At 39.2% G+C, this 27,980-nt stretch overlaps 1 protein-coding gene across 7 annotated transcripts in view; it reads right to left on the reverse strand.

The window, feature by feature from the left end:
* Window positions 1–27,980, reverse strand: part of pard3ab (par-3 family cell polarity regulator alpha, b) — a 274,947-nt gene that overhangs the window by 101,744 nt on the left and 145,223 nt on the right. For 3 of the 7 annotated variants that reach the window (XM_041991990.1, XM_041991989.1, XM_041991994.1), the window contains exons 11-16: window positions 27,443–27,571; window positions 24,086–24,121; window positions 20,036–20,083; window positions 9,036–9,224; window positions 7,972–8,142; window positions 2,677–2,827 (exon numbers count right to left, since the gene is read on the reverse strand). In XM_041991990.1, coding sequence (XP_041847924.1) covers window positions 2,677–2,827; window positions 7,972–8,142; window positions 9,036–9,224; window positions 20,036–20,083; window positions 24,086–24,121; window positions 27,443–27,571 — 724 coding nt within the window. The remainder of the gene's footprint in view (window positions 1–2,676; window positions 2,828–7,971; window positions 8,143–9,035; window positions 9,225–20,035; window positions 20,084–24,085; window positions 24,122–27,442; window positions 27,572–27,980) is intronic. The other 4 variants (XM_041991995.1, XM_041991991.1, XM_041991993.1 and 1 more) reach the window with 2 other exon arrangements.

Below are 27,980 nucleotides of genomic sequence, written 5' to 3' on the forward strand. Positions count from 1 at the left end.
TGATCCAGGCTCTTCCACACAAAAAAGTTACCTCAAAGTAATTCTGGTATTCCCCAAATTTCCTGGCATTACTTACAGAATAAACGAGTAAGGACACTGGAACTACAATATGTAGGCCTGCTGATATTAATGGATCATTAATGGGCTTGCAAAGAACTTAAGAACCTTGTGTATAGGTCCATTAATTTGAATGAGGTGTGTAGAAGCTGAGAAATATATAAAACATGCAGGGCAGTGGGTCCCAGGGACTGGGAAACACTGGGTTGGAACCACAGTCAAAAGAGGAATTGGGAATGGGCCTGAAGCCTTATTTATGCTTTACATAATATACTCATTTGCATATGGAAGAAGCTTTCTGTCCATCTTCTGTGCCGTTTACATGCGTATTTTGGTTCATTTTCAAAGAGCTTGTAAATGGCTAGCCTGATGGTGCAAATGGTGCAGTACCAACAAAAAATAGAAAGACAGGCTAGAGAGGGCTAAAAACTTAATAATTATAGCAACAAGTTGCTAAGTTGGACGCACTGTAAACAATGGGTCCTCCATGAAGAAGCCGCTGCCTGCTGCAGTGCCTGTTTAAAATAGGTAAAGGTGGCTGGTCCTTTCTGTGAACCATCAGACACCAAAGTGGCATTTCAGTATCGATACCCGTGCTAATCAATATCTAAACAGACACTACATTTTGGAATTAATTTCTGAGAATTTATTTTTTTACATTAGTTTGTTGTCTGACACTGATGTAAAAACTCTAAACTCTACCCTCTGGTGGATGTATTTACTAACAACTATACCAACGTAAAGGATGCGTGGGAGAATGTGGATAGTGATACTTGTCTGCAACTGACACGAACATATCTTTTTACATATGTAAAGGAAGCATAAAGGCTGTTATTGACTATTATGTGATAACTAAGTAATAAATTAGTTGTAAATTACTTGGCCTTTATTTGTCTCTTTCTCTCTTCAGGCTAAAGTTTGGTAGAGTAAGTGGTACATCTGGTAGCTATTAAACTTTTGCTGTTATGAAACCACCAGGACAAAAAGACACAAACATCAGTTTGTCTGGCTAAGTGACAACAATGGCACTTTTAAACCAGACAACTGCAGTAACTCCTGTATTATCTGGCTTGTGCTTTCACTCTAGACCCTCATTACATGCTCTTTCTGTTTGTTAAGCATGGCTGAACGCAGCTACTGTGGCAACATGATGGTGCTTCACCTTTTAACACTTTCTCTGTCACTTGCAGCTCACACTTTTTTGTTTACAGTTACAACAGGGCTTAAGTCAACTAATTTGCATGAAGGGAGGACAGAGTTCACAATTTCACTTTATGTTGCATTGATTAATGAGGCTGAGTAAGTAGGGGTTGATTTAAAAAAATGATTAAAAGTTGTTTTCTCTGTCTAACCCTACATCTGCTAATTAAACAGGTATTTTCACCACTTACTTTTCTGGACTGGTTTGCAATTATGCTGCAAAAATAAAAGCTTTTTATTGTTTCTTTGAAAGACATGATCATTTTCATCTTCTGAGAATTAAAGCATCAAAGCAAATGCAGAGGACAAAAGATCTGAACAGGCTGGGATCATTTGTGATATTAAAATAGGCGAGCTGTGCTGTTGGACCATCTGGTGTACAGAGGCCTTTCTTTGTCATCAAAAAACGTAACCATCCATCAATCAATCATTCGAGTGCTACATGCACGCAATCACGCACAGATGCATGCAAAGCTCCAACACACGCATACAAATATGTTTTGCTAATCTCTTTGTCCAACACACACACATAAACTCATTCTCTCTCAAGCTTACTCAGTGCTTCACTGAGCAATGACAGGTCATCTAGACACAGAAAAGGTCTTAAGCATGTAAATTAGCACACATGTACAAGGACACCTAGCCTTTAGAAAAGACAACAAATTGTTAAGAGAACATTCTTTAATTTGTCTGTAGCCCCTGACATTTTCACTTACTGAATACAGAAGAGTGTTTAAATAAGTGTGGCCTTATGAAATAGTATGCTTAGGTAACAAAAAAAACAACACAAAGAGAAAGAGAGCACTGAATGTATTTAGTGCCATTAACTATAGTGTCAGCTCATCACAGAACCCCAAAGCAAATATCAGCAACACTGGTGCCTATTTGTGTCTGAAGGATAACAGAATTTCAGAAAATTCACAAGCTACAGAAACAGGTTTGCCTGCATTCCTCCAAAAAGCCAGTATTACTTCAGCCCCTTCTTCATGAGATAGAACCGAGGAGATGATTGACAGTTTTCAACCCGTAAACAGATGTAATCACATCTTTGTGTTAAAATTTGATTTCTGGTTGTGTCAATTTCTAACTTCAAATTGACACAACCAAACCAATGGATCCAACAGCTTGTTGTCAAATTCTGCACAAAGACCCATTAATTTCAATCAGGTGCGTTGAAACACAGAAATATCTAAAACCTGCAGGACACAGCCCTCAAGGATGGGAGTTTGACACCAGTGGTCTACAAGAAGAGCAAAGAAAATGGGCCAACAGTAGAAACCTAAAAGGCAGCAGACAACTACAACAGATAAATGTGTGCCTGCAAAGCCAGATCCAACACACAGTAGTACCACGCTGAAGAATTCAGCTAGGAAATAAATGCCACAGAATCAGTACAAAAAGCCAAAATTCCCGTCTTACCTATTGTCCGTGGAATCATTCCTTGTCGTGGCATTAAGTTGTCATCCAAGCCTTCAAGGCCACCGTACAGAGAGTGAGAGATTCTGCGCTCATGGTCATCCAAGGATGTGTTCAAGGTCGGCTGTGGCCCCAGTGGGTTCTCTGAAGGTTCCTAAATTAAGAGGAAAGTGGTGTTAAATTCACTGTGTTATTTGCTTGGTAGTTGTTCTTCTGCACTTAAGTAAAAAAAAAATGTCTTTCTGACCCACTAAGGCTTTTGCAAAGTGCTTCGAGAATGCTCATAGGCCCACAAAGAACAAATGATCCTCTGTGTTTAAGTTGACAGAGGTACAATAAAAAACAGAAACCAAATAAAAGGAAGTGGCAACATTTACTTAACGGTAATGGATGGAAACAGGGGCAGCTACCCATGCTAATGCTACCAGTGTGATAAGGATAAATGAGCATGGATTTCCAATAGGCTGTTGAGCCACTGGCTGTTTGCTAGCCAGCAAAGCCCTGCAGGGGAAGGTTACCATCTTGACATTTCCCTCAAGACTTGTGATGACACACTCTTGTTTGCTGGACAAATAGACCATTTGCCTGCCCTGTCACCCATAAGCACACATCTATGGCCTTAGAGAGAGAAAGTGTATGTGTGTTTTTTGCACTCAGTGTTTGCCCATTGGATCGTTGACCGTATTGATTTGCTATGGCTTCTGCATTTCTTGCTGATGACAATGACAGCTCTTGCTATAAAGATAACCATCATTGCTAGCATCATATGACGAGGAATAACACTAGAGTCAATACTGGAGCCAAATCGACCCAATCAATGACTTTAACTAGCTAGGTAGGGATGGGATTGTGGCAGAAAGTCTTTGTCCAATGATCCTTGTCTGTCAGTAAAGTAAACACAAACATGAGATAACAGAAGTGTGAAGTGTAAAGGTCTGGATTATTAAGGAAAAGAGTACCTGGTAAAATCTCTAGACTAGAAATATTCTTACCACCGGAACAAGCAATGACCTTTACTTTTATTTAAGATGGGAGAGTCCAAGAAGTTTACCCTGAAGTAGTTTAAATTCAGAATATCAAGAAATAGTCTAATTTGAACTGCCATAAATATGTCATTGTCTATACGTTTTGGAAATTTGTATTCTTGATTTGATTTATTTGAACCTGATTTTTGTAATGACATCAGGAAGGAACCAAACTAACGTTCCTTGTTGCACATCGACCCCTTTTGGTTTTGTTCAACAGCCCTTAAAGCACAAGGCAGAAGAAGGTTTTGCCATGCTGGAGGAAGATGAAAGGCGTCATAAGATTTTCTTTTTCCTTTTGCTGAACTACTTCATTCCCTCTTGGTTATGTGCAGCCAGCGAGGTAGGATTACTTAGATCTTTGTGTACAATCATAGAACAATTTGGTGTGCTAAGTCATGTTATTTGTAAATCTGTATGCCGATAGTTCAATGGTGGTTTTCTTTAAGCCTGCTAAGGTGTACTTAAATAAATTCATCAGTGAACAAGAACTATGGCGTGATGTTTATCCCGGAGGGAATGACACTATCATTTGCAGCATACACTGATAACAAAAGTCTCCATTAACCAAGTATCGAGTATATACAGTTTTATTCAAACTTTTTGGCTACTTCCAAATATTTCTAGCAATAGAAAAAAACAAATGCTGGTCAAATGCACTGGTTTAAATAACAACAGAGCAACAAAACAAATCAAAACTTCACAGAGTGTCAACAAATCAACCTCAGAAACAAACTAGTTTCAAAGGTGGCCATATGGTGCTGTGACTGCTGGCTGCTCTTGACTTTAAATGAGAAAGTTAATGAATTGGCCGACTGAGGAACAAGTCGGCCTCCATAATAGCAGAGGGGATTTGCTGTACTGATGCTGCATTGACAAATCATGGCGCAGCTCATTGTATATTCAGGCTGTTAACTGAGCTTAGGGAAGGGCTCGATCCCTCCGGGTGCCAGCGGTGATGTGGAAGTCAGCTGCTCTCGATTCGTTGCGTTTCTATGGGGATGGATGAAGGAACGTAAGCAGTTGGGCTTGTGATTTATGCAACAGCAAACATTTCAGATTGATTTGAGATTGGCTGTCAGGGGACGGAGACATAGGGAAGAGAGTAAATACAGGATTATTTGATCTCATATGTCAGTAAATGTCACAATGAGCCAAGGCTTTCATCCTACTGTAATTGGGTATTATAAGGATTTAACTAGCATTTGATTGACAGATGGTTATTATGTATTAATCTATAACTCTATAAGGACTTTTTATATCATCACTGAGCAGTCACGTTAAATAGGAGTACATAAAATATATATATTTTTCCCCCTGCTTTTTGTTTTCCAAGTGACGTGGACAATATTTCTTCTAAATTGCCAGAAACTTGTGGAGCCTCGGGGCATGCCTCCAGCTATGCATGGAAGCAAAGATCGACGAGACTCTCAGTGCTCGAATTTTATTCATCAGACGTGTTCTCGCTAAAGTCTTACTGCCTTGACGTGTGTGCAACACATGCACATGTAAACACAGTCCCATCTTACCAAACAAACAAATACAGCCTCGAAATCAAATGCAGAAAAGCATAAACTACGCACCTGGCTACATTTTTTATATGCATGCACAGAAGCAGACACAAACACACAGTGCGTAGGTTTACACACACACAGGGACTCACGTACACAAAACACACCTCCAGGCTTAGCCTCTGCTTTCAATTACCAGACGGACCGAGGGGAAATCAAAACTTTGACACACCATGTTGGAAAAGGAGAGGAGGGAAGCCAGGCAGTGCCAGAGGCATATGCTTGCACAGAAACATGCACAAACAGTCTCACACACAGACTCAGCCTCAGCTTTCAAGCAGGCGACAGGCCAAGGTGTACAGACAATGTAAAAACATGACATTGAGTGGAAGAAAAAGTTGTGTTGCTTAGTTCACAGCCTTTTTTTATTTCTTCCACCTACCTCGAGGGAGGCAAGCTAGCGTGGGAGGGGGATGGTAAATTACTGTGTGCTTACTGTTATTCGTTAAAGAACTAATTGACACTCTTAAAGGTGTTTCCAGGTGTCTGCTTTGGGTTGTGTTATATTTTTATCTCAGTGAAACAATGTTTTATGATTCTGTATCCACGCAGGTGTAGACAATGTCAGATGAGTAAGGACACAATAATTATAAACTCTTTCCTCTCAGAGAGGTTGCACACAACCTAAATTTTGTATAAACGATCAAAGATACATCTGACATAACTTAAAAGCAGTCTGTAAGTAACGATGATTCAGCCAGCCAGAAGTCAGAGGAAGGAGGAAAGCTGGTTCAAACCCCAGAACAGCTGGTAGAGTAAAACTCAGAGCATTAGCTAATGAAAGCAGTCTTCATTTTACTCTATAATCAATGCTGACATGCCCTTATGCTGGCTGTTCTCCCTTCTAGTTTTCCACCAACAGCTGTAACATATAGCTCTGAGGTGTGAATGTATAAAACCTGAGTGTGAGTCAGTTACAAAAAGCAAAGATGGCTCAAAGTCAGAGCAAATCAAAGAAGCAAACACATCGCATCTGCAGCTAAATTAAAATCTTGTTTAGTACAATAAGGAAAACACTGATTAGAATTACAGTTTACAGATTATAATTAATTTGTTGTGGATAACCAGCTTAATGGCAGTTTAGACATTTAAAAAGGAAATTTGCTGTAATTTAAGTTAAATATGTATTAACTACTGTAGTTACTTTCAGGGAAAGCCTGAAAAAGGCAATTTGATTACACAATACAGGCTTCACTGAGTACATTGGAAGTCTAATATTTGTTGTATTACACCGTAATACGGCTGCCTGTAAAGAGTTATGGCTGGACCTTTTGTTACATGGACATGCTGTAAATTGGAAAATGAAATGGAAAATACTTTATTTAGCTCACAGGGAATTTGCAATATCAAACCTTCCACTAGGCTCTAGTAAAAAAAGCTCATTTAATTTCATCAATTTCATTAGAGAACTTGAGTTTTTATAATTTGGCTGAAAACAAAGTTCACTCTGGCCGAGAAATGGTTCAAGAAACACACAGGAGGAACCTGTGAGAAAGGTTTTATGTTATCGGATAACAGAGAAAGTGACTGGATTAAACACAAACAAGCATTTTGGTGCAAAGGCATCTCCTTTGCCAAAGTTGCCGTCACCTATAGCAGGAGACTGCAACCTTTACAACCTTTACAAGTTTTCCTCAGCCCAGATAAATAAAACCCATTTGGAGCAGCAAATGTTACAAGACCTTTCGAAAAAAGACAACTTATAATTTTGATAAATATCTACTAAAGGAAATAGTTCATAGTTTATAACCTAATGACAAGAAAAATAGATTAAAAGATTTTACTGGTACTTTTGGTGTCATTATGTTGTGGAAATTCAATGCAATTATTCCATGGGAAAAAAAATGACTAAAAATAGCTAAAAACCTGCATTTGTTATTATATCTATATTTAAAACCATTAGTTAGTTCTTTAGCATTTCTAGCCATATATTAAGAGCCATTGTGGAAGGTCGAGAGAGCCACAGGTTGCAGACCTCTGACCTAGAGGTTGTTTTGCGTAACCTCTACAGCCTAAGTACAGAGAAGCAGTTAAGGATGGAAGACTGAATCAAAGAGAAGATTTGATGCAATGTACTGGTTTCTTTAGCTATATTGCTTTTAATGAACTGCATTTATATGAACACAGTTATCATGAATTGGACCGATGTGCATCATATAATGGTTTTGTTTTGATTGGATTATAATTGGACTACGACTGAATTGGACTGTATATTTATAAGTACCTCATGAATTGTCCCTCTCTCTCTATGTAATTTTCTACTCAGATAATTAAAGGGTCTTACGATTGTGAGATTTTTGTTTCCATAACTAATATTGGTCATGCAGTCTCTACAGAATTTCATAGAATTTTTTATTTATTATTACTTTTGTCAGATTAAAGTTATTTCTGTGACCATTGTGAGTTTTTTTTTTCATTAACTGAAGGGTGCCAACAATTTTGTCCACGTGTGTACACTTGCATTTACAACTGCATTAACTCAGAAAGATACAGGAGGTCATTCTTGCTAACAGCCATCATCCTCTGGCAAACAATTATAATGATTTATTAAGTAATTATTCTTATTTCTTTGGAAAAAAAACAAAAAAAACAAAACAAAAACCAAAAGATTCATGAATAAAAAAATACACCTACTATTTTCTACTTTCCCCCTGGAATAAAAGTACATTTCATTTCATTCAGTCCATATTAATCCTGGTTACCTCGGTTCTCTTGGCCACTCGTCTGGCCACGATTAGCTGGATCATCCCGCGCTTGTTGCCTTCCGTTGACATGGACTTGCGTAGCGTTTCCATGGCGTCTTGGTTGGTTTTGCCCAATAGCGATTCCCCGTTGACAGCAATCAACTGGTCGTTTACTCGCAGCCGCCCGTCCTTTAGGTAAACAAAAAATGTTGCATCAAAACCGCAAATTTTACTGGTGTAAAGGAGACGCCACTCAACCAACAACCAAACAAAAGTTACCGTGAGACCAGTAAGATCAAAAATCTGTTTCTAGGATCAAACTGATGTCTGGCAGAAAGGAGAAATTTTCAGTACTTTATTATGTGCTGCTCGTTGTTTGAAAGAATCACGCTGAGAAACTATTGAAAAGGCATGGACACATGGAGTGTTGCTGTTGTGGGGTTGGGATGCCCCCCTACAATAATGGTTGAGGAGACCCTTGTTTTTATTAAATGTTTATAAGTGAGTGTCCCTGGTTCAAAATAAAATATTTTTAGGAAGAGAAAAATTCATGATGAAATTTATTTAAATTGTACTGGTGTCTTTTTAATGTATTTCAGAGGAGATTTCAAAACATTGAGACACATATCATGTATCGTTATAAAGCCAAAGAATATTGTAATATCAGTTATATGCCATATCACCCATCCCCATCTCCAGCCAGTCTGTCCACTCTCCTCTAACATCAACAGAGCCTTTTCATCTAGACGACTGCTGCTCACTGGATATTTTCTCTTTTTCTGACCATTCTCTGTAAACCCTAGTGATTGTTGTGTGTTAAAATCCCAGCAGATCAGCATTTTCTGAAATACTCTGATCAATAAACCATGCCATGATCAAAGTTACTGAAATCTTCTTTCTTCCCCAGACTGATGCTCAGTTTGAACCTTGTCTACATGACTGAATGCTTTGAGTTACTGCCATCTGATTGGCTGCTTCACGATGTGTGTTTACAAGTAATTGAACAGATGTACCTAGTGGCCAGTGAGTGTGTTTAACTGCCCTTTCACAATTCCTATAAATTACAGAAGGTGGTACTGTACCTTGCAGGCTGCTCCTCCATTTATGATGGATTTGACAAAGATGCCCAGATCTGCATGGTTTTCCTTGGATCGGTTGCCTTTGACACTGACACCCAAACCTGCTGAACCCGAGTCACTGAGTGGGATTTCAAATGTGAGAAATTCTCTGGTTCCATCTGGAGTCAAGACCAACTCGTCCTCTTCTGTCTTCTGTAAAACGCGGAACAAAAAGAGAAATAACGATATCAGATGATAAACAGACTAATCTTCTTCCAAGTACTCAAACCTATTGCACCTTAAATAACCAAGAATATCATAAGAAGTACATGCTACAACAAAAATTTACAGACAAGTATTTATATACAGTTAAATGAGCAATACTAGTGCAATGTCCAACCCAAAGTCATGACACAAGACCCGCTGTCACCTTACCATGCTCCCCCCATGCTCCTTTGGGTTAGACAAAGCACAGAAGTTAAAGAAGAGCATTGATTTGGCTACTTGAGGTTAATGAAAAGAACTAGCATATAAATTGCAGCTGGACAGATACTAAGGAGCTAAATCAGAGAGCAAGCTCATTAACTACAACAAATACCAAAATGTTAAACTGACTAACACCACCGAGTGATAAATCAGGTACTTGGACTCTCCCTTAAGGCTTGATCATTAATACTGAACCACATGCAGTAGACAGTTCTTTGAAACAGTAAAGAAAGCCTCTTTTTCAAATTAAAATGAGGGCTCATGAGAATCAGGACGCTGCATTTGAAATGAGATTTGTTCTAGTGAAATTTGAGAAATCTAAGGGAGAGATCTGGTTTATGCCTGTGACATATTTTCCGTGCTATTGGTCTGAAATATGTCCTAAATTTTTAAATCAAAACTCTTAGAATCTTGCAGCTCCACAATTTACTGTTTAACAGAAGAAAATGTCTTAAGTAACAGAGGATTAAGCCAAATATGGGAGTGCATGTGTTAATAAGCATCTGCAAAACTCTGCCTCTCTTATGTCAATTCATGTTGCTGATTATGTTAGTTTTGGGGTTAGAGTTCTTAATGCTTCCCTCATTTATTGCAAAGAAAAATAGTTAAATTCTCTTAATCTCAAATAAATATGTAAAAAAAAATTAAAAATAGAAAAGTCAGCCAAAACAATCACTACTACTGCTGCCAGGAAACACAGTCAAATATGACCAAATATGTATCATGGTTGCATTTAAAGTGCCACAAAAGTGGCCGAGCATTCTTACAATATATCAAACTTATGTAGTTTTTATTAAACCCCTTTCAGCAGCAGATAGGAATCCCACTTAATCCTACTAACATCTGTTTTTTGGCTTAATGGGGAAATAGTCTAATAAACAACATCATGGGTCCAGCTACTGCAGTAATTGCTGGTATCTATCAGATGCAATTTGCAGGGATATGCACAGTTTGGTCATAACTTTAATAGACAGCGTTTTAAGGCACAGCCATGTGTGGTGAGGGGATCCGGTTTGGTGGATTCAGAATTGGGTCTCTGCTTTATGTAGATGATGTAGTCTTGTTTGCTTCATTGGGCTGCAATCTTGAACTCTTGCTGGAGCAGTTTGCTGCAGAGTGTGAAGCAGCTGGGATGGGGATCGGCACCCTCAAACCCAAGACTGGATTAAGGATCCTCTCCAGATCAGGAAAAAGGGTCCTGCCCCAAGTAAAGAAGTTCAAGTGCCTTAAGGTCTTGTTCACGAGTGTGGGGAAATATGGAGTGGAAGATCGACAGGCGTGGAATCCACAGTGATGAGGGCTCTGCATCGGTCTGTCTTGGTGAAAAAGTAGCTGAGCTGAAAGGCGAAGCTCTGGATTTACCAGTTGACTGATTCCTACCCTCAACTATGGTCACGAGCTGTGAGTAGGTACTGAAAGAACATGATGAAGATACAAGCAAACAAAATGTGTATCCTCCACAGGTTGGCTGGGCTCTCCCTTAGAGAAAGGTTGAGAAGCTCAGTCATCCGGGGGGACCTTGGAACAGAGCTGCTGCTTCTTTACATCCAGAGGAGCCTGATGAGGTGGCTCAAGCATCTAGTTAGGATGCCTACTGGACGCCTCCCTGTGGAGTTGTTCTAGGCACATACCACAGGGTAGGGGCCCCTGGGAAGGCGCAGAACATGATGGAGGAATTATGTCTCTCAGCTGGCCTAGGAATGCCCTGGGATGAGAAGGAAGAAATGGCTGAAAAAAGGTAAATCTGGGTTTACCTGCTTAAGCTACTGCTCCCACAACTCAACCTTAGTTAAGATGGATGGCTAGATGGATGGAGAGCAACTACAAAATGTCTTAAAACTGGTGCGCAGAGTCACAGAATAACCAATCTGTGGATAAAAGTATGCTATGGACCCATTTTACCAAATCTGTAGCTCAGTCTGCTCTGCTATACAGACTCCAGTATTACAGTCCTAATAAACTATTTTTATCAGAGTCAAGCTTGTCAGACACTGGTCCACCACACAATTGGTCAGTTAGGAACATCTTTTCTTGTTTAGTCATCTGCAGGTTTTTCCCTAATTGTAATAGTTGTAATGTACTGTATGATCTATTAATGGCAGCAGAGCAGTGGGGTTTATCTTACTGTCTACTTAAAGAAAGCAACCCAACAAGCTTGTTTAATAAGCAGGTGTGCAAGTATTAAAAAAAAAACCTTTTTTTTTCTACCCAAAGCCTAAGTCCAATCTAGTTCAAATATTGAGGTCACAAAATATACATAAAGCACTGCTTTAAAAAACATACACCAACAATACGACTAAAGCACAATACCAAGTGCATCACACAGACCTGTAACCCGGCACAAACACAGCAATCTAATTGACATGCTGAGAGCCTTCTATCTCTTCCTTCTACAACAGGTGCTTCTCTCCCTCTTTCCCTATATTCATTCTCACTCTATTCCAGTGCAACAATAAAAAGCTATTCTCTCTTGCTTATTATTTGACAGCTGTCCTCTGAATAGATGGGTGCGTGCACGTTCCCGCCTGACAATTATTGTGCACGCCTAATGAATTCAATCATCAGGCTCGGTGTCAGCATGTCATTAGCTCTCTTTGTTTGCAGGGAGAGAGATGGAATTACTCTGGGTGGAACGAAGAGGGGAGAAAGAGGGATGGAGGGGGAAGCAAAGTGGAGGAGGAGTAGGGCAAAATCGGGATGGACTGAAAAGGAAGGAAGCAATGAGGGGAAGAAAAAAAGAAAAAAAGCAAACATGAAAAGCTCTCAGGGTGTCTACGTGTTTCAGAGAGACAAAAGAAAGCTACCTGAAATAAATTTGTATTCAAATTAAAAACAAAGCATAAGCCAATTTGACATCAGGTACAACTTCTGGGAAGTGTTGAACAATAACGACAACAGGAATTTAATTATTTTGCAGTCAAGTCCAATTAATTCGACTAAATTAAATTTAAGGCTAATTAAAAAGTTACTGTGGGAGACTTAATCATCTTTGACTACAAATGGCCAGAATGAGAAAGGAGGAAAATTGATTGTTAGAACAACATACAATTCTATTTAAAGTTAAAAAATATCTCTTGCATATTGAAATTAAAATAGTTATTTTAATGACCCCAACTTATGCATTCTAAACATTTAGCTAAATTATCAGCAGTCTGAAGTGTTTTTGCTGAACTTCAGTTTCATCATTTATGGAAGGGTTTTTAATCTCAGTGGTGTGAAGAATGTGCACATCCCAGTATGGTCAGCAGAGACAAGCTCCCAAGTAGAGATGACAAGAAAAAAAATGGATGGAAATTCATCAATATTCCAATGGAATCGCAGCCCTTTCCCAAAAGCAGAAGGGGATATTTTTTTACTGGCCTGAAATCACAAACTGAGAGTCCCAAATGGAGCAAAGTCTCTGCTGTGCCCACTTTGTCTCTTAAAACACAAAATTTTGATCTTGTGTCGACTTATATGGAGAACATAAACATAAGTAGCTAAAAATTTGTGTGCTAACAAATGTTACTTCTTGAATGTGAGCAGATATATCAGATAAAGTTACTATCTTAGAAATTTTCCAATGTTTAAACAAAAAGAGGCTGAGTGGTGAAAGTAGCTCTAACAATAACGCAAGCTAACAACAATTAGCTTGATTGATTACATGTATGGCTGAGTTGAGAGATGTGGGACATGATGAGCAGAGGTAACCATCTATTTACTATTTTAAAGACACAATATCAACATTTAATTTTATCACCTGAAATGTATAAATTACTATGTAATTTCCAAGCAAATTCCATCTTTTTTTTTATTGATAATAGTAACCAAGTACCAACTTTCTCTATGTGCAAATCATGAAATCAACACAAGGGAAAACTTAATTAAATTGATAAAACTGGCTCTTTAAAGGCTTTGTATGCACAAACATGTATTTTGAAAATGACAGATTTGTCTGCACATTAGCATTTTAGAATACACCTTCAAGGTTGACGATTTATTAATAGATATGACAAACATTTACACCTGGATTGTAAAACTAGGATATTTGACTTGCAACATTAGATTGTACGCTGCTATCTGACTGATTTAACACATCAATGCACCAACCTCCTCTTTGTTTACACAGCAACAGCAAAACCCAGTCAAGATGGCGCTTAAGATAACCTTGCAACAGGACTTTTACATACAGTTAAAGGCCAAGAATAAGAAGGAGCAGAGTTGTCAGTACACATTAATGAGTACAAAGTAGCTTAAAACACATCAAAGAGAGTAGATGGCACAACCTTAAGAATGAGGTTTTTGCTGAGGATTGATGAGAATCAAATGTTCACATTTCCCTAACTGATAATAGGTTACCCAACAGGCAATATCTGTGCATCACTACCCAAAAATGGGATAATGAAGAGAGGAAAGAAGGAGAATAGTGTGATAAGAGTGGACAAAATTAAAAAGAAAACAGGTGCTGGAGACAGGCGAGAGGGCACAAAGAGGAGCTTAATCAAGGTGAAGGAAGAGAGAAGAGTGATGTGCTGCAGAGACGAGGGACGGAGAAAAACAGAGTGAGGGTGAAGAGGCAAGGAGCCAGAAAGAAAAGGGTGAAAAGAATGAGAAACTGCGAGCATGACAATGACAGAGTGAGCGAGCAAGTGTGAATGAAACGCTGACAGATAGGGATGAATTCAAGTGGAACACAAAAGAAGACAGACACTGCCACCTCTCTGACAGTATGCCTATCTCTCTCTCCCTCCTTTACTTTTCTGTCTTTTTTCTTTAAACCTGCCTCTTTTTATATAGCATCTCTACTTTATTTTTTAAACCATCTCCATTTGCTCATGTTGTTTGTACCACTCCCCCTTTCTATATCTAATATCATTTGTCTAGCTTCAAGCAGCTCTGTCTCCTTCTGTGGGCGCTCATCTTCATATTTGTTAAACATATTAAACCAGCTCTTGTCGAGGAGTAATTGGTCTCTTTTAAAACAGAACGTGAATCTGTACATGCCAGACTTTGGAAAATCTAAGTTTGCAGAAGCATTAATAAGACATTAGTGAACATAGCTAATTGCTGTTTGTTTACCAACCAAGTGGCATCCACATGATGTTGACATCTCTCACTATAACATTCTCAGCGGGATTCTAGCACACGTTCAAAAAAAGTTGTTGTTTGGTCTTTCCCTTTCTTTATTATTGTGGCAACATATTCTTCCTTCTCTACCCATGTAAGGAGCATCAAGGCTTGTCTGGGTTCCAAAAGTCTTGTATAAACATAAAATCACAATCAAAATGCTTGTACTAAGCTAACACCTGTAGGCAAAAAATAAAAAAAAAGATAAACACATTTTTAACTGAAAGGGGACATACATACATAGTAACCCTACCCTACATCCAACCCAACTCCTTTGCTTGATGGGTCATTAACAGGTGGTATTTACAAGCCAAAGTTGAGTTATTATGCCCTTACAGCAAGACAATGTAAATGGGAAGAACTAAGTCATTAAATGTTGTTGATTGTAAGTAGAAAGTGGATGTTTGCATTTCAAAATAGCCATGAACACAACAGTGGCTCCTGGTTGTAAAACACTAAACTAAATTACACAGAACTTAAGATATCCAAAATACAACTAGACAGACACATTCTACAAAGCACAACTGTTTTCCAAGACAAACAAGAAAAAGTTCAAAAGAAAAATAAAAAAAGCAAAAGTAGAAAATAACATAAAAAACAAGTATAGCACAGAAAATTAACTGTAATTTTTTTTTTTACAAAACACTACGAAGCAGAAAAGACCAAAAAATGAAATATTTAGGAAAAAGCAAACAAACCATTTAACTAAACCCAACAACTGAACAGAAACCAGCTGCTTTTTTCTTGTTTGTTGCATCTTGTCGGACGGCGTGTATTTTGTTTGGTTGTAGTTAGTGTTATTTTTTTCTTCTTTTTGATGTGTTTCTTTGAAATGTGTGTGTGTGTGTTTGTCTAATGCGGTTCTCTGCACCTTAAGGCCAACGCAGTAAACACTTTTTTTTTTTAACAACACCTTAGCGTACATACTGCTTCCCTCTTTCATATCATCTCATTTTATCTTCCCAGACCTCTACTTTCTAAAGCTTCCTGTCCTTCATTTTACTTTCTTTCATTTTCCCAGACCACTTATGCTTTACACATCTAATGCATGTCTCACACTCTCAAAGCCTCTCTTCTTCTTTGTATTCAGCAGACTGAGCACATCCTTAGCATTTATGACATCTAACTTGAAATTTCCACTTTTTACTCCTCTTTCTCTCAACGCTCAAACTTCTCCTTGCTGCAGTTGATTTGATGGCATCTGCAAAAGTTGCTTGAAGGGGATTTTTACAAAAATGGCTAAATGAAGGAGTGTGGTGATGATGTAAAGGAAGAAAGAAGTGGAGAGGGATAGAGGTGAAAAGGAGCTAGTGAAGGGTGTAATTGGCCGAGAGAAGTCGAGCGTGGAAGCCGTTGTAGGCTGCCTACTGTAGCATCCATCTCTGTGTATTCATACCGACTCTTTAACCATTACTTCCTTGCTTTCAATCGTTCTAACAGACACATTGTGATTTTTTTTTGCATCCATTTGTCCATCGCTGCTTTGCCTCATCCTTTGGCATTTTATATAAATGTAGACACACCTATCCACACATGCGCTGTTGTGTTTGTGTTATGACTCACCTTTCAAATGAAGCAAAACATTGATGACCTTCCCTCTCAATTTCACATCTTCTCCCACTTAATATCTGATGTTCTGATGATTTCCTCCCCATACTCACTGTTCCTTCTCTCATCTTCCTTCCCTCCTCTCATTCGTTCTGATGCATCTCATTCTAGCTTCATGCTGATAGACCATGAATACCAAATACCTGTGTGATCGACTGAGCCGAGACCGGCGCAGCGTGGAGGAAGGCAGAGGAAGGCAGGTGTGTTTGTGTGAGTAAACAAGTGAAACAGGAAGAGAAATGGGAAAAAAGAAGGTCCACATCGGTGTAGAGGATGACATATGTGCACAAACACACTCAAAACGGCATGTAAAGTCACCAAAAATGTCTCTAAAAATCATGTTTCAGTGCCTCCACAGATGAATGACCAAGTAATGCATTTATGCTAGCTGTCCAAAACTAATCAGCTGCCCTCATTCTTTCTTCCAACCACTAAAAACCTTTGATATGCTGCGCAATTACAACAGCAGATGCTACCAATATGTGTGTGCTAATGTTTGGTTGCAGCGGGTGCACTTTGTGCATCTGAGGGGCTGTGTTTTTGTGTCCATATGCCTCCTGTGTTTTCCAGTTAAAATGTGTACACCTCTATAGTCCATGCAGCTTTGTACTAAGAGTGAGTGCGAGTGTGTGCTGTACGTGCTGTCTGTGTATGTGGGTCAGGTGACAGCTTGAAACATCACTTCAATTATATCAGAAGGCCTGTTTTGTGGAAAAATGTTGTCCTCTCTGCCTGACTTGTATCACCATCGAGTAACTACACGACACAGAAACCAGCATCGAGACCTCTGCCACATTAATTACTGCAGCGCTACTAATGACGCAAAGTGTGTAATTTAATGAATAATCACGCTGCTGCAAGATAAAATGCAGCAGATGTGCATATAAGGTAGGGAAATGAAGGCTAGAACTTTTGGGAGAACATTTCTTCAATACATTAGATTATCAATACAATATATTTTACAACCTGTAAACTTTTTCAAGCTGTAACAGGTTTTCACTAAATCAACAAAAATACAATTTATACATATTTTTTACTTTAAGTTTGGATTCTTTGTGTGTGTGTGTGTGTAGTTAGGGATGCATCAATTGGAGATGACTGCTTTAAGTAATTTATTTTCTATTTAGTGCCATGGATAAAAAAAATTTGCATTATAAACAAATGCATATTAAAAAGATAAGTGAACAGATTTAGAGTTTCTTCATCAACTTATCTTTGACTCAGCACAAAATAATTAATGAAAATGTTTAAAAAAAGATAAAAAAACACAGTTTCAGAAGATTTACTATCCTATTAAACAATTAGCAGCTCACTAACTTTGCAGTGCTTACATGGTTAAGGAATTTTTCATGTGCCCAGCTAAATTTAATGTATATAAATGTTTTTAAGTTTCAGGGTAAGTTCATGAAATCAAAAGACAGGCTGAAAACAGTCCAGCTACAATGATAGGGTGATTTAATTGTGCATCCCATGTAATAACTCTTCCATGCTTTTAACTCTGATATGTTGTAACACTTCATGGTTTTGAGCATTAGACATAATTAAAAAGAAACACACTTGTTTATATGAATGTCACACAATAACTGGCTGCATCCAGAATTCCCCTGAATATTGTCGTATTTGGATATCTGTTTGTCAGAGCTGCTTGTAACTTTTGCTTCGTGCCTGGGAGTGAGCTTTTTGCACATGTGCAATATTGTTTTTATAAAAACATAAATAATAAATGAATAAATGCTGGACTATAATGCAACTTTCTGCTTTAAGTTCGGATGTAAATACAACTGAAATAAGGTTCCTTTGTAGAGTTAGGGGAACCTTAGAGAGGGGCACTCCACTAATCAGATAATAACTCTGTTTAATAATAAGTTTCAACCACAATTTCCAACAGAATATGTGGAAGGAATGAGGCACTGTGCACTTCATCTCTTCACTTAAACATAGTGATGGCAGCAATATTCTCAGAGGAATTTCCTATAGCAGGGACTGGTAGACTTGTCAGGATAGGAGAGATGAATCCTCAAAAAATAAATTAAAATGCAATTCTTAGCGTCAGTCTCAGGCTGGGTACTCAGGAGAAGGTGGTCTTTTTTATATTTTATAATTCACTGAGTTGAGGCATGCTCACAAGTTGCCCTGGAAAAGAAAAACTTAAGGAGGTCCAGGAAAAGCCCATTCAATGTCTACACCTGAATCCATAAGTACGGATCTCAGCTGGTGACAATGGCAGATAGTTAAGTTGTGTTCATGTGTTATTAATGTGTCGACAATTTCATTTAAATGTTCACACATTTATTTAGTCCCTTATGAACAGACATAAGTGTCTCTTATTAATCGTGACAAGAGACTGCAGGATATCATTGGAACAGACCAGCTTATTCTTTAATATTTTAGGGTTTTAGTGGGATGTATGCCCACCTCAGGGTTATCATAGAGTAGACAGACTGTTTATAGTTTTCTGGGAATTTGTAGTTTTTTTGGAACAATAAAGTGGTGGAGCCACCGTTAAATGGTATGCCTGGTGCCCTCTCTCTGTTCGCTGTTTTGCAGCAAACTGTTCAACCATTTACACCATAATAATTCATCCCATGACACAATACATGCTTGCTGTAGCCATAAATTCCACACATAACTGATGCTTGAATACAAGTTAATTATCATGTTCCCATCCATTAGTAATCCGAGGCCACGTGTTAATTTATTTTCTATCAATGTCACCAGATGGGCTCCGTAAAATAGAGCCTGTTTGAGGTGATGTCAAAATGGCCAAGGAAAAGTTTTGTCTTGCTTGTTAGATCATTGCCATGGTCTTTTCTTTGTCATTGCAGAATATTACACATAGATTGTTGACAAATCAAGATAAGGGGGTCTCCATGACTGACACCATGGTCTGTATAAGTCATGTTTTATATATTAACTGAGCCTCAGCAAGGATAACACTTGCTGGTAAATTTAATATCTTAAGTGACTCTTATACTAAAATAAAAACAGATTTCTGCTTCATTATTTGATGCAGATGCTCATGCATCAAAATCTTTTCTACTGGCCTTTTAAAGCTACGCTGATGTGCAAATATAATTATTTTTTTGTTTTAAAAGCTTTGTTCCATCATGTGTGCGAGTTGTAGTAAAAAAAAAGCTGTTATAGGCAGATTATTTCAAATGCATAATATTTATGCTGTGTAATGCTATGCCAAATGCTCCCATATATCATGCCATCAAGAAATCCTTCATCATCACACCACGGCGTGCTAGCAGATTACTGTTTCATAACAGCTTTGTGAATGGAGAGGAGAGGAAACATGCACATATGATAGATAGCGTCTTGGCACAGAGCTGCCGCCGAACTACTGCTGCTCCTGCTGATGGCTTTTCAACGTAGCATTGCTGTAATTTTCCATAAGCCTGTGTGACTAATGGCATAAACAATGGAGCTGAATGTTCATGTTATGGGCCCATTATGGAACAATCAGAGCAGGAATGCAGAGACGGATGCCTCTGATCAGCCTTATTGTAGAAGCCAGGTGCAACACAGAGGATTTGGGTCCTTAAAGTGTGTTTTAAGTGTATGTTTTAGACAACAGAAAGGAGGAATTGAGTTAAATTAAGATATGAGAAGTATAAGAAGAATGCAAAGGAAGCTACTGAGAAAGAGACAAAGGAAAGCCAACAAAGTGTTCTGTTTTTACAGATCATTGGCAAAGCAATGAATTGCTTAAACGACCTCCAGACTGTTTGTGCAGCCACCCAAGTATCTCATTTGCCTGTGATGCCTTTTTCCCTCCACAGCATAATGGCCAAAGCTGGTGGATGTCATGCAGCAGTTACCTCAATCAGCCAGTGGGGTTTCCTGGCTGTCACAGGCTGCCGTGGAGGCTAAAGGGAGCAGTCAAAGTCAACAGATTAGACATTAGGGCCCTTTAACCAGAGTCCACATACTAATAGTATGTCATGTTATGCCAGAGGCAAATAAACCAGAAAATCTAAAGAGTGGTGACCAATGTTTGAAGGATCAGAATTGTAAAAGTCATGGCTAAAGGGTGAATAGACACATAATTCCTAAATCAACAAGAAGTTAATCACCTTTCCTGAGCAAAAAGACGACAACTGAATGAGTGAAAGTTTAACTGAAGTGAGTCTGTTGGGACAAATGGAGCCAGCAGATAAAGACACACCTAAAAAGTTTTGGGATTTTACTGATCAACAGACTTCACATTTAGAAATTAAAGAGATAACCAGAGGATCTCCTCAGCAAAGTTGTAAAACTCTGACCACTCCTATTGGTTAAAATGGTGAAATAAATCTCATTCAAATTCAAAACCCACAGAGCTCCACTCTCTTTTGTTTTCCTGCTTTTTGTCCAACTTTTCTATTTTTCTGTTCTTACCTCTGCATAGTTCATCTGTCCCTTTATAAATGTGTTTTTGTTATCCATTATCTTTACAAATTTTAGCCTTTGTCGTTCATGTTATGTTTTTTTTACAGCAACAAGTAATAATACTGCTGTGCTCCCTAGTAGGATCAATTTATAGCAGCCAGCCCATTTTTAGTTATTTAATTCATTCTCGAGACAATGTGCAATGCAAGCAGCCCTATTTTATTATTATTATTATTATTTATTTTAATTACTATTGTGGGTATTTTCCTGTGTATTTTATGACATTGTCTTGTAGCATCAACCCTGAACCTCCATTCCTTGGATACCACAGAAGAGTAGAGAGCAGCTTAAACCAAAAGTAAACTGGCTGACCAATAAACCTCCAGTTGACTCTGCTAGTATCGGGTCCCACAGTGGTCCAGCCAGGCGGGTGTGTGTTTACCGCTTCAGACAAAACTTCTTCTCATATATGTTAGTGATATGGTTGGTGGCTCAAGATTGGTAGTAGTGACTCAGTTTTCCCACTGCCAGCTGTTCATAAATCTCCTAAACAAAGCCAGTCAAAGGTTAATTAATCATGTGGTCTTAAGATCAATTCAAATGAGAATCAGTGAGGAAGATAATGAAACTGATCCATTATCATTACAATATTGTCTTTCCAAAGGAAAGGGGTGCCCCGATTGTTCATAAATAATTATAAACACAGCATTGATTTTGCCAAGTCATCAACCTGGATGCTTGAAGACTATCTGTCACATGACTAATGATGCCCTCCCATGAACTCGTGTAGAAGAGTGGATGATTTTTGGGTCATAGAAGTGCTTTATCGACTTTAGCTCCTGGATTTCATCTGCTGTGTAACCCTCGGCAGGGCTGCATCTCACACCGTGCCAACTAACCCCAGCTGGAGCGCTGGCAGACCTGCCGCTCCAGAAGCCGTCAACATATTTCGCTCTGTCAACTTTTTTACATTCATGTGCTGCAGAAAGAGCTGCAAAGTAGATGGAATAAAAACCATTACATGGAACCAAATCAAGAGAAACCTGAGCTCTGTTAATACTTGTAAAGCATATTTCCACCTTGTCACACCTGTGAACTTCTTGCATTTTTTATTGTTTTATATAAACAGAAAATTAGTGCTTTAGAACTCTGTACAACTTTGAGACATTAAGTTAAGAGACAGGAACCCTCCATGATCCATGGAAAAGTATATTTAAGAGAAAAATAATGAAGTAATCATCAGCCGCGGCACTACAGTTCATCATCCAACCATCTCTTACTGGAAACTCATCTATTTCTCGAAATGGATGTCCATTAAAAGCTGGCCTGTTCTGCTAGATGCACACCCCGCCTCTAAAACCTCACACCATCACGGTGCCACTGCTCCTGCTGTTATTGGCGATGAGATGTTTAAAATGAGGTGCCTGACAACAGATAACATCTGAAAGGCGCTGAATCCATTAAAGTGGTGGATGTTCCGGGAAAGGGCGAGGAGAAAAGAGGCTCATCAGGAGGTTTGGAGTTTGGAAGACGGGAAGCAGGGCGAGTACGGAAAAAACAGGGGCTATGAAAGATGTGTGCCGTGGTCCATTTGCTTAAATCTATCACTCTATTTTCCAAATGACTGTTTAGATTATTAGCCAGGCAAATGTCCAAAACAAGAGAAGCTGGCTTAAATAAATTCTGAAAGATGCATTTGGCCGTCTCTTCAAATAAAAATGAACCAAGTCTTGTGTTTAATTTCTGGTACTACACCATGACGTGCTGCCACAGCAGCTCATATTAGCCGCATAATCGCACTGCTGTTGTTGTGGAAAATGTTGATTAAAACTTGATGGAAAATCCTGATATTTCTACATATTTAAACATGAATTCTTAGTTTGATAAATGTTACAAGCACAGTTGTTGTCAACTATAGAAAGTGGTTATCTTTAACTTAGTTGGGTTTATCTTTTATTTTCTATCTGGGTTGTGTCAGACAGAGAGGAGAGGCTGCAGCGTAAGTATTGATGCAGAGTTTGTTCCTCCTCCTTTTGGCTCAAATGCACAAAAAGAAAAAAAAAACACCCAGTGCTGCAATAAATAATGGCTAGGAAACCTGGGTAGCTGACAAGTTTTGCACAGTGTACGGGCTCAAATTCACACACTGAGTTATAAAAATAACATCTTCAGCTTATAAGTTATGTGGACAATGACAATGTCATTTGTCAGGTGTCAGTGTTACTGTGCTGACACCTAAGTAATAGCCAGACATTAAGAAATGAGTCTGGAGCCAGTGATTATCCTTTATCTGGGAATTTGGGACATAACTCCATCCTCCAGAATGACAACACTCTCAACACTTCAAAAAAGTACTTTCAATGACAAGTCAACCCCAATCACCCCATGCTGCTTGGCTATGCTGGCCAACACAAATGTTACCAAATCTGATTAAGCAAGACTGTTGATTTGAGCGTGAAGTCGACGGTCAGATGATCAACACAACGCTTTATTTCACAGCTGATTCATGTCGTCTTGTCTGCACGTGTGAAATGTGCCAGCTGCAGCCACAATAATCAAGAATGTCCTTCCATAATGTTTCTCCACGATCATCCACACAGCTGCCAATCAAATTAACCAGCCAATTACACTTTTAATGTGCCACGCAACACACAACCAATTACTTCCACTGATCCAGATGTAACCTGAAGGTAAAGCCAGATGTGAAGACGAGGAGTCCATGGATATTAGATTACAGCTCATGTTTGGTACGTAAATGGAGAGTTATGGAAATCTGAATGGCTTTTTAATAACAGCAGTAAAAGCAGATGAGCTTTTAACAGCTGCCTCGATGGAGAAGCTTTTAAGGTAAAGTGTGACAAGTAACACTCAGGCCTGTGAGACCGCAGCAACACTCCGAGAAGCTAAAACTACTTCTACATGTCAGTGTGAATAACGGTGTCACAGACGGCTCTGTCTGCACTTTTCTACATAAATGGACTGCAAGTCTCGCTAACTGTTTGTTATTCACCACACATATGATTGAGTCTGCAGCCAGAAGGTCAGAGTGACAACCTCATCCACAGCCGGCGAATGAAGCAGAATTCCATATGATTCTACATTCATAGACAAACACAGCTCTAAGGGGAGTGATGGAGCAAATTAGAAGGCGGCACAGCTTCAACACTCCACACTGATCAACCATGAAATTGTAATTTGTTAGAGCAACTTTGGTTGGAGATTAAAATTAGTGTTACTCACTAACACTTATATGCATGAGTTGCGTCTTGCACTTTGAGCTAGCAGAGGCTGGATGCATGCACAAGCAAATGTTTTTTGTTTTTTTCTATTCCAAATGGGTGATGATCCATGCAAAGGGGCGATGGGGGCAAAATAAAAAGGAGCAGGAACTGTTAAAGAGGTAGGTTTTTTTTTTTTGTTTTTGTTTTTATTTTCCTTACTATCACTATTATTGTTAGAAGTGGATTTATTTGCAAGCTAGTGTTGGGGTGGAGTCTTACCAAATCTCTGGGGGATTGCATCTGGGGCTCAGCATTCTAGAGGATGGAAGGGAGGGGGGGGAAAGAACCAAAAGCAGTCAAGCAACAACAATTCATTGACAGAATCAGTGAAAATTTGATCACACAAGATGCTGTGGATGGGAACTTGGTAATGTAAAGCAGCGCAATGAATGAATGGGCATGCAGGCTATGAAAGTGGTGAACCCCAGCAGACAGATTTGACAGTGGATGCTCTACAGGCCTAAAACATCAACTCTGATTCAGACATCATCTTTAAATGTTTGGCATTTTGTCTTAGCACAGTTTGTGTGCCACTACAGTTTTCTTGTTTCACTTAGGTTTACTTCCAAGAGTGTAAGCAATAAGCATCCTCCTGTTGCCATAAGAAATACAGTTAATTTGAAATTCACTCCCTAGATGAAAGGGCCCTGGATGAGTAGCTAATATGATGATCAGATGTGTTACAGATGTGATGTGGACTCCATCATCCACCTGAATTAGAACCATGTTTACAGAAATCTTAATACAGCTGTTACTGTACTCAATAAGGACAAAATAAACCCAGTGATGGTAAAGTTTATGGCTTTTCCATAAAAACATACCTTATGTTAAAGCAGGTTACTGCCACCTATTTGTGATGGTACTTTGACTAGACCTGCTTTGAGGTGGAGTATATTACAAATATCACCCAGTGCAGCTGCTGTCTGAGCTTTAAACCTGTGGTGCTAATTAGCTCTTTGTCTTCTTATAGATGAAAACTTTAGCTAAGTTTTAAAGCAACACTACTGAACTTTGGTAGATTTTCTTTCACTGGTGCCCCCTAAGTGAAGCTAATTAACCATCTGTCTTGCATCCTGTTTCTATTCTGGGCTCTTCTCAGCCAGTAAAATTCACGTGATGTACCTGGCCGGATAAAAAAAAAGTTGTGAAGTGCAGTTTCTCGGCTTCAGGACACTGCAGGGCTACAACAGTTCCAGGAATACACATAATTAATGTCAGTGTACCATCAAAACAAGTCCTTCTGCGTATCAATAAATAATAAAATGCATGTCTGTGAGGGCTGGGAATGACACAGATGGGTATCTTGGTGAAGGTATGAAACACTCTTAAATCTCAGCTTTGTGTCCATTCCAAATCACTTGGTGAACACTGATGTTTTACCTAAATTCCACTTGGATATTAGCATCTGTCCAGAGAAAGAAATACATCCAAGACATTTCTGGCTGCTGTGAATCGTTCCTCCATCCTCATTATGAGTTGTGAGATCATGTTGCTCTACATCTCAGCCTGTTGTTTTCGTGTAACTGTTACAATGTTATATATGGACCAACCTTATGTTATATAACTGTAAGCTGTGATGATTAAATTTTGTCTGCAGGCCAGCTCTGACTACTTTTTTAAGTAAATCATCTATTTTTAATTAAAGACAACAGTGTTTTACTACCATGTAACAGTCTCAAAAGTAAAATTAAGAAAAGATTAAACAGCAGAAGAGCACTGAGAAAAAGAGTGATTGTTTTTCATAACCACACAGCTCTATAAACAGCTGCATAATACCAGAGCAGACCTACTGTAGAAACTCAACTAACTTTAGATTCAATATGTTATTTGGAGGATTGATTTAATTTCCTATGAGTGATAAAACCCAGACTTTCTAATATCTGCTGTATTAATGGTTCTTGTTTCATATGTGTTATGGGCTGGAGCATCTGCAGCAGTAACGCAGCAGCTGCTGACTTTGTGTTTTCATTACTCTGCATTAGGTGTAATTCATGAAGCCGAGTAACTGCCACTTTTCATTTGAACTCATGTGCCAAGAAAATTAACTCCTAAAATCCAACTTTATTCTTATGTTTATTCTTTTTAGCTTAGATTTGTCATGCAGTTGGTCTTTTTTATGATATAAATGAATACTGTATGTCATTTATTCTGGCTTAGCTCTCTAACGCATGAGAAAAAGTGAAGTCTAGCTTGAGACAGAGACCCCAGCTGCTCACTTTGTGCATCTCATCTCCCTCGAGTTCTCCACCTTCTGCACTTCATAAGTTAAGATCAAATATATCCAACAAGGCAGAGTCAGCTGGACTTCAGGCTTTGCTTTAATCTTAAGATGAGTATTGACCACAGCGGCAGTCGGTCTGGTCGATCTTTGCCCACGGCGACAGCCAGCCGATAGCCTCATCTGTATCCCTTGTTGTGATAATTGTCCCCTATCAGCCATTTGATTGACACTGCTTCCTACTGCTCCTACGGTAGTCTGTGCCTCTGATAGCAATGTTGCCTTCTCACGGTAGAGAAAAATAAAACATTTTATGACAGCAAAGGAGGGATTTAAGGCTGTTTGGTGCTATAACTCACATTATTACTCAACAAGGCGAGTGTTAAAGCCAGCTAGAGGAGCTAAGGAGATAGCAGAAAATCATTGACTGCTGTTGCAGAGTAAACACCAGGGTGATTTAAAGCTTGCCAACAGCCTCCACTGTTTACTCTTCCTTCACATTAAAAAGAAAAACAGTTTAGTCTCAGTTTTCTGCTGCCTTTTTGTCCCTCTTCCAGCGTCTTAATCCAAAAGGTATGAGATGGCTGCAAGCATATCATTTTCCCTAAAGATAATTAAGAATAAAATGATTTTATGGAAATAGAGGCCCCTGAGGAAAGCAATGTACCAACTAAATTAACACGAGTTTGCCTGAATCAAGGAAGTTATAAGTTGTAAGAAACATCTGCTCAGAAACTGACAGCAAGAGCATCCAACTAAGATTTGTTTTACTGTTTGTATAATGTTGCATGAGAGGATGCTGCCTGATTGATATTCAAGCTTCACTCTCTGCCTGCTACCTGCCCTGCGTCTGTCTGCTCTCCCCCAAATCCATCAATCTACCAAGTCAGCTTGGAGGCTAAACACAGCGAGGGAGGCAGAAGCCCAGAGATGGGGGTGGGGGTGGTGATTCCCTACAAAGGAAAAAGCGGTCGGGGAGGGTGACAGATAAAGAAAGGCTGAAGACAGAGTGAAGGGGAAAGGAAAGGTTGCAAGAGATAAAAAGAGAAGATTGAGCTCCACAGGTTTCCTTCGAGGCTAGCCACAGCATCATAATAGAGAGAAGTGCAGCGACAGAGCGAGACAATCAATCTGCATGCTCGGATGGCGTGTTGTGTTAGCTGGGAAATGAGAAGACAACGCGGTGCTCACTGTGGGGATTAACTGCACTTGTGACAACACGGAAGCACAGACACTCAACTGAGCACACAACTATAATCCAAAGAAATCCATGCAGTGGGAAGAGGGTATGTAGAGATGTCATGATGCTAAACGTGTTGCACGGATGTAACAAGGAAGTAGAGAGTGACTAAACATACCACTTCTCTGGGCAGGAAAGAATCCTCCTGGCGTAGAACCAGCAGCCCGACTGCCCCGCCCATAGGTGTAGCTCTGAGCAAAGCCACCACCTCCTCCTGGGTGCATCCGTTCAGGTCCACTCCATTCACCTAAACAAGACATAGGACAGTATAGCTGTAACAGGAAAGACGTATTTTCTTCTAACACCTGTATTCCTTAATCAATTGCTGATTGCGTAGTCGACCAAAGACCTGCACATAATACGCAAGAACATTTAAACTGGTTTGTTTTCTTGAGGCGGCAAGAACAAGAATCAAGTTCTGGCCAGTTCGGCCTCACGCATCACCAGGTGGGGGTTTGTGTGTGGCGGTGTCTGTGTCTTTACATGTGTGTATACGTAGATCATCACCATCTCACCATCCTCACCACCTCGGCCACCTGTTCCTCAAAACTATCCGTTTAACCTAGATGAAGGTATGAGTGGAAAAGAAGAAATGTCAACTTTCCGCCTCCCATGTTAAGCACTTCGAATTCCCGAACCAGAAAAATGACATCATT

The sequence above is a fragment of the Melanotaenia boesemani genome, chromosome 8 (genome assembly GCF_017639745.1).
Source record: "Melanotaenia boesemani isolate fMelBoe1 chromosome 8, fMelBoe1.pri, whole genome shotgun sequence".
Lineage (NCBI taxonomy): Eukaryota > Metazoa > Chordata > Actinopteri > Atheriniformes > Melanotaeniidae > Melanotaenia > Melanotaenia boesemani.